This window comes from Fukomys damarensis, unplaced genomic scaffold, assembly GCF_012274545.1.
Source record: "Fukomys damarensis isolate Sample0158 unplaced genomic scaffold, DMR_v1.0_HiC HiC_scaffold_1, whole genome shotgun sequence".
Lineage (NCBI taxonomy): Eukaryota > Metazoa > Chordata > Mammalia > Rodentia > Bathyergidae > Fukomys > Fukomys damarensis.
This window is the reverse complement of record NW_022900913.1, coordinates 65,116,279-65,123,558: the sequence shown is the minus strand read 5'-3', so window position 1 is coordinate 65,123,558 and position 7,280 is coordinate 65,116,279. Positions and strand designations below refer to the sequence as shown.

The 7,280-nt window shown below is 37.5% G+C and overlaps 1 protein-coding gene across 1 annotated transcript in view; it reads right to left on the bottom strand.

Annotated features, from left to right (window-relative positions):
• Positions 1 to 1,445: 1,445 nt before the first annotated feature.
• Nrg3 (neuregulin 3) overlaps positions 1,446 to 7,280 on the bottom strand; it is a gene marked incomplete at its 5' end in the record, with an annotated part of 1,020,825 nt that continues 1,014,990 nt past the window's right edge. The window contains 2 exon segments of the mRNA XM_033763192.1: positions 1,446 to 4,003; positions 4,246 to 4,317. Of these exon segments, the coding sequence (XP_033619083.1) occupies positions 3,496 to 4,003; positions 4,246 to 4,317 (580 nt within the window).

Sequence of the window (7,280 nt, the reverse complement as noted above, 5' to 3'; positions counted from 1 at the left end):
TTCTGCAATAGTCACTGGTAATTTAACATAATATACTTTATGAAAGGACATATCAGAAAATGATTAAAGGAAAAATAATGGATGAATTCCTTCTCCAGTAAATAATAAATGTGCAGTCTCTGCAAGTAAAAAATCTTCCAATATCTATTTGCATAATAAAGACAAGGAAATTGAAGCAAAAATCAAAGATGTCTTGTAGAAATAAGCACTACACAGTAGGTTGCTAACCTTGAAAAATGCAGTGTTGATGGGTGCAGGTATTTCTATGTCAGATTAACTTTGAAAGTCTGGTTGGCTTCAGCCCTTATCAGTAGAGTCCCCAAAATGTGCATTCTGATACCTTGTGCAGGAGCTTCATTTTTCCAAAAGGAAACAAATGACTCCTGAAATTTACCATTAATATGTGTTCCTTCTGGAAGATTTTGTCATGAGTATTCAAGGAATGAACATTACCACACAGCCAGTGGCTGTGCCCGAGAGTCATATTTTTTTAGAATGTATAGGACTGGTGGTCCTATTTCATTCTTAAAAATAAGATGTTGATTCAAGATTTGAGTTTCACTGACAAGCTTAATTCTTTCAGTATAAATAATATATTAAAATAAAATGAGTCACAGGATACATACACTTTTAAGTAGGTGAGTTTTGAATGAATATTTAGCTAAGTAACTGGTAACATTTTCGAGGGGAAGAAAGCATAAGGTTGACTGCAATAGGCCTTTCAGCTTTTTTGATAAATGTGATAAATTTCAATATGACAGCACAGTGGATACTCCAACTTACATATTTTTAAAATATGTATTAAGAGCATCTTTCTAAAATTTTTCCAAAGATAAAATATTTGTAGAAAGATGAGAACTTAGGTGATTCAAATGTTAAAATTTACAGCTTAAAACTATCTCACAAAAATACTTTCATATAAAAAACAACAGAATTACAATGAAAAACTAAAATCACTTATTCCTTTTGTAAATTTCAAATGAATTTCTACTGAAGTGTTTTCAACAGTTGAGACCTTGAATTCCTATTATGAAATTTTTATTTTAAAAACTAAAACCTGAAATTCCATTTGACCCAGCTCCCCAGTTAAGCATCTTTCTGAAAATGTTGAAGACATCATATTAGAGTGGTACATGCATACCCATGTTTATACCAGCACAATTAATAATAGCTAAACTTTTGAAGTGGCCCATATGTCTCTCAATAGATGAATGGATAAAGAAAATGTGTTATTTATACAGAATGGAGCACTACTCTGCCATAAAGAAAGATTAAACTCGAGTCATTTGCAGGAAAAGGATGTACCTCAAAACCATGATAGTGACACACAAGCTTAGACATCACATGGTTTCTTTTGCATGAGAAACACAGAAGAAAAATAACGAACAAAATTAAAGACAGATGACAGGAAGAAGGAAGATAGTTCTTTTTCATAGGAAAGGGGATCAAGAGATGGAGTGGGGGAAGGAAGGGATAATACACAGAAAAAAGAGTTGGGATGTGTTATGCACACATAGCTACTTTACACAAAGAATGTAAACATTATTACTGCAAACATATACAAAAAAAGGAAGGGGATCAAGAGATGAGTGGAGCGGGCAAGGACTGGAAAGGGGATGCCAATGGGAATTCAGCTATGTGCATATAGCAACTTCCCACAAGGAATGCAAACATTACTACACACAAGTACTAAGTAAAAGAAAAGGAGTATTCTTTCTTTTCCTCAGAAGGTAATACCTCCATTATTAACAAATATTCACAAAGAGTAATTTATGATGTATTTTCAACAGAAGCAGTTTAACATGAAACAAGAACTGTACATTTCATTACTTGATTTGGAAATAGTTAAATTCCTTTTCCGTAGTGTGTAAATCTTTGACAAAGTTAATATTCACCAAGGTTTTCCCAAACTACAGTAAAAGAAATCTTTTATGTACTTTCAAATACTGTGCCTTTTTATTTAAAACAGAGTAAACATAACAACTCAACACCACCAATAATTGAAAAAAGCCTGGGTACGTAAACACTAATTTCTCTGAATGCCCCAGGAAAGTAAGGGAAAACAAAACAGACGAATCTTCAGGAGAGGTTTCAGTTCACCTTAGCATGGTAAAAATATTGCTTTATTCCAAATGAACATACAACACAATTTCCTGTTCTTTGGGGGGTTTCTTGTGAACTGAGTAGTTTGGGCTTTGTGATTTTAACAATTTATTCCTTCTGTATTAACCACAGAAGCCAATGCCTTGGTTGACACAGAGTACACTTGCTCTAAAATAAATAGCAATGAGGCTGATGAGAAAGAAATTAGTAACTGTCGGTTTGATAGTTGGCCCACGTAAATAATGTAGGTAGGTAGGATTCGAAATAAACACACATCCTCCATCAATACACTTTGTGATACTGATACCATCAATTAACTGATAGCTGTTCCTTTCAAAAGGATTCACATCATAAAATGGTCTAGACATTGTCAAGGGTTTCCAGGATCCACCATACAAGTGACCTTGATTTAAGAACTCACTAACTGAACATTATATTAAATGGAAAGATTTAAAGTGAACAGATCCAAGAGGGAAAACTTTTAATCTGGATATTAGGTTCCCTGATGCTTTAGAACAAATTTTAGCAAGCTTAGTGAACGCACACATGCACACACATACACACAAAGAACACATGCGTAAGAGCATATGTACTCAAGGGAGCAAGTTCACACCCTTGCACACTCACTCACACATGCACACACACATACACACACTGAGAAATGCTCCTTCAGAGCTTCTAAATAATCTCCAAGAAAAGCATTTCTATTAGCATCATTTTAGTGACACACGGTGAGTTTCTTTTTTCTTTAATAATTTTGGACCTCCCTCTGAGGTTCTGTGCTTTCAAATTTCAGAGGAAGAGGGAGCAGTGAGCACAGCAAGGATTGCTCCAATTACTCCCTGCCATCACCTGTTTCCTTCCCTAGGCAGTTTTTGTGCCATTCTTCAAAAATAAAATACAAAAAACTACGTTTCTTGACATGACATAACCTGTGATACGGGAGTTGGTTGAGTAGAAATTTAGGTGTTGGGCTTGTCACACCGAATGGCAAGGGTCACCTGCTCCCTGGCACATCCACCACAGGATAGAGCTCTTCTCTTTAAAACCAGGCAGCTGTCAGTGCTTCCTTGATGTAGACACGGGCACTGTGTGACCAAGGGTCTCAATTGCCCACAGCTTCTGAGAGCATAAAAGGACAATGTGAGGACTAACTAAAATTGGATTCAGAATTCTACCCAAAAGCTTCGGTGGTAAGCTTTATCCCTCCTGAAACATTTCTTTCCCTTTAAAAAAATATTTTGTTAAAAAACACTATGATATGAGGGCGATAGACTATTTGGTTTCTTCTAAGTAGATGCTCTTAAATTAATGCATATAAATAATTTGTATTTAATTTCCTCTCTTTCCTGTTGAGCAAAGCATCGAATGCACAGATTCCTACATCTCCAGTCACTTGGTCAATGCCGAGTCTCTTTGTATTTCATTTCTTAAGACAAATTGTGCCTCTCGTTCTGATTTGGCTGTGGGACTCAGGGGGAGAAAGGCTGTGTTTTCACTTGCACTGTCCTCAGTTTCTACGCTGGCCAGTTCATAGTCTTCTGACCGTCTGGCATCAGTAAGAATCCGGATCTGCTCCTGGACAGTTTCTAGCAATATTTTCACTTCCTGTTGTTCTGCTATAAAACAGTCGCTGACGGGAATACTCACATTGACAACGTCAGCTGAGTAGGAGTTTTTGCACCATTTGATGCTATTGACCTCAGAAATTCCTGGCATTTGCATGCAGGTTTCTTCTAGGCCCATGGATGGGATGATGGGCACAGAACTGGCCCTTGTGGATGAGTATCCAGCCAGGTCCTTTTGATCCAAGTTATTAAAATAGGGGTTTGTTTCTCTTGAAGGCAGTTGCATATTTATTGATGCATTTTGTTGGGTTTTTAAACCATTGGATGAATACCTGGAAAAGAAACAAAGTGTCATGCATCATTCCCTCCACCTTGCCTCTGTAAGCATAAGTCAATCCACAAAGAACTTGCCACATGCACCATCTCACTGAATTCTCACAGCAACCCCATGAGACGGATAGTATGTTCCCAGTTAAACAGAGAAGTCAATTGAAGCTCAGATCGGCGAAGTGACTTGCCCAAGGTCACACAGAAAATAAGTGACAGACTGAGACTCAAACCCAGATCTTCTTACTTTAAGTCCAGGGTTCTTTCAACACACCACAGCTGTATAGGCAGGTGGGATATAGTCTTCCTGACCTCTATCCTAGAATACAAAGTAAATGGGGATTGAGCAGATAAGTGTGGCCTTCCCACAGTGAAAAACACTCCATCAACTGAACCACCCTCTCAGCCCTGCGTCCTGAAGCAGACATCTCTGGCCACCCTATTTGTAGGCAATCGGGAAGCCCATTCCCAAACAATGAGTTTTTCCACTTTATAATAATTTTAGAGGATGCAAAACCAATTGCCACTGGCACTTGTAGGAACTGCCTCATTGGACAGCGCTGAAACTGAGGGTAGGGACAGGAGGGACACAATTTCCCTGCCTTCCTGGGATGAATATGAAGTGGGTTCATTGGGGCTAAAAAAACCTAACAGTTTTCCTGGCAAGGTTGCTGAAGCCTAGTGAGGTAGAGGAGGTACACTAGTGCATGACAATAGCTTGCCAGGAACGTCAGGGTGCCATTCTGAACAATTTGAACATGCCTGAATCAGGCTGTGCTCCTTCTTGGCTGTTTGGAGCTGGTAATTTTTCTTCCTCTGAGCTTTCCATTGCGAGAAAGTGGGACAGGTATTTTCCAAATTTATAGGAGTGTGATTTGGGGACTAGACCAGTCATTTTTATTCCATTTCTGAATTATCTGTCTTGAAACTTGAAACACTAACCTCTAAATGTAATTTAATCACAATTTGATCTCCATATGATAAGTTTCATTTCCTTGGCTAACATTGTAAATAAAGATCATGTTTATATAATCATTGTAATGAAGTGTGCTGAATACTGAATAGAAGTCTTTATTATATGTTCATCATGGGGACAATTTCAAGGTCTGTTTTTTCACACTTGTCAATAAAGAAAAGGAACAGATTTAGGTTTTTGTAGACCCATCTGTTTTTAACATGCCTAGAATAGAGTTTGCAATAGATAAGCCATGGTCTAACAAACACCTTTAAGTTGAAAGCTACTTTTACAGCACAACACCTATCCACATTCAAACAGAATAACAGCTTATACTTACAGGGTGCTTTGAAAAAACACTTTTACCTCTGATTGCCTAATTAAAAAAAATGTTTGTATGATTCTTAGCATGTAATGGACAAGTAAGCTATCCTAAGGGATCCTCAAGTGACTTGCCCCAAATTATATTTTTAGTAAGAGGAAGAAAAAAGAATTAAACCCAAGATGTCTAATTATTACTATTAAAATGAAACACTCTAATGAATGGATATACTAAGGTAAACTAGAGCAGGTTTTTAGGGGTGTTTAATCTTTACCCAAGCAAACCATATGAAGCCAAGTATACAGAAATTCCCTGGGGATCTTACTCCTTCTTCTTAGAAAATGGCATCTAAAGTTTTTGATTCAACAAGAAAAAGGTGACAAATTTTAGGCTCTTGTGTTTTGTCCTTGGTGCTGTCCTTTTCACACCTATAAACATATATGCAAAAAATCTGTATTCCAGATTCACTAATGGAACATCTTGAAGAAAGAGAACTAAGATACCATTGCACATCAATATAATCAGGTATTAATATTAGCGGGTAGAATCTAATGAGTTGAAATATGACAGTGATAAGTGAAAACTGTTACATGTGGGTATAAATATTATTTGCATACCTGTTGGATATATGCCTTCCAGAATATTTTAAAATTGTTGCTTCAAAAAGGTGAATACTGTGGCATAGCTAAAAACCAAGTGAATAATGTGGCAAAGCCCTTTTCTAATACATCTGAGTGTTTCAATAAGGACTTAGTTAACTGCACCTCTTCTTTCTTATCTATACTTTCACTTCTCAAACCAGCAGCCAGACTCATGACTAGCAATAATTGAATTCTTAAATGGTACTATAATAGGAAGATGTGTTTTAAAAAATAAATTTGGTTTTGGTTTTTTTGTGTGTTTGTTTGTTTGTTTTTTGGTACCAGGGATTGAACTTGGGTTCTTGAGCTTGCAAGGCAGGCCACTGAACCACTGAGCGAAATCCCCAGCCCCGATTTGGTTTTGAATGAGATACGATTTTAAGCCCCAATGACATTTCATGCTCTGAATCTCAGACAAACATCTATCTCACTTTAATTTTTCCCATTATTTAAAACATAGGTTGGAGCTGAGGATGGTGGTAGTTCAATGATAAACCATGTGCTTAGTTAGCATGCATGAGTTTCTGGCTTCAATCACTGGCACCACAACCCAGCCCAGTCTATGTGCTCAGAGGTCAAACTGCAATTATTTCTTGGCAATCTTTTTCTAGAGGCACAGTGGTAGTCCTCTCTCCCTCCTTCGAGTTGCTGAGAGGGTCCCAGGATTGGAATACTAGGAGAAATCTCTGTAGGAACTGCATTTCTGCATGTGTTGCTAACTTGGAACCCATTGAAAGTTCTATATCCCTTGAGGTCAACAGCTCTTTCTCAGAAGTGACTCAGGAATTGTCACTCAGTTACTGTGCTGCCTCTTTGAACTCCCCTTCTTCTTTTTCAACAAAGAAATCACAGAAGCATTTTGTCTGTAACTGTGAGTCAAAGCATCCTGCTAAAGAAGAAAGATTTCAACAATTAAGTGCTTGATTTGCTTCCCAGTGATTGAGGGGTCAAATTAAGGACTCTGTGTTTCTCTAGGTGATATCAAGACACAGTTTCTGAATCATATGGCACTAGAATGAAGAGACTAAATTAAAATAATCTACTTTTCTCCCTGGAGCTATACTAACATATCACAGCCATGCTTTCCTGTTTTAGTGGTTCGTTTAGTTCCGAAGGCCAGTATTCAATCTGAGCTCTTTCACGTGGGATGACAGATGTCATCTTGGGCTAGCAATTCAAACTCTGCTATTTTAACTGTACTCAGTTGCATTTCTAAAGAACCACTGAACCAAAATGGGTAGTTAGGCATAGTTAGAAACTCAGTGGCAGGGGATTTAGCTCAGCGGTTCGGTGGCCTGCCTTGCAAGCACAAGGACCCGAGTTCAATCCCCAGTACAAAAAAAAAAAAAAAAAAAAAAAAAAAA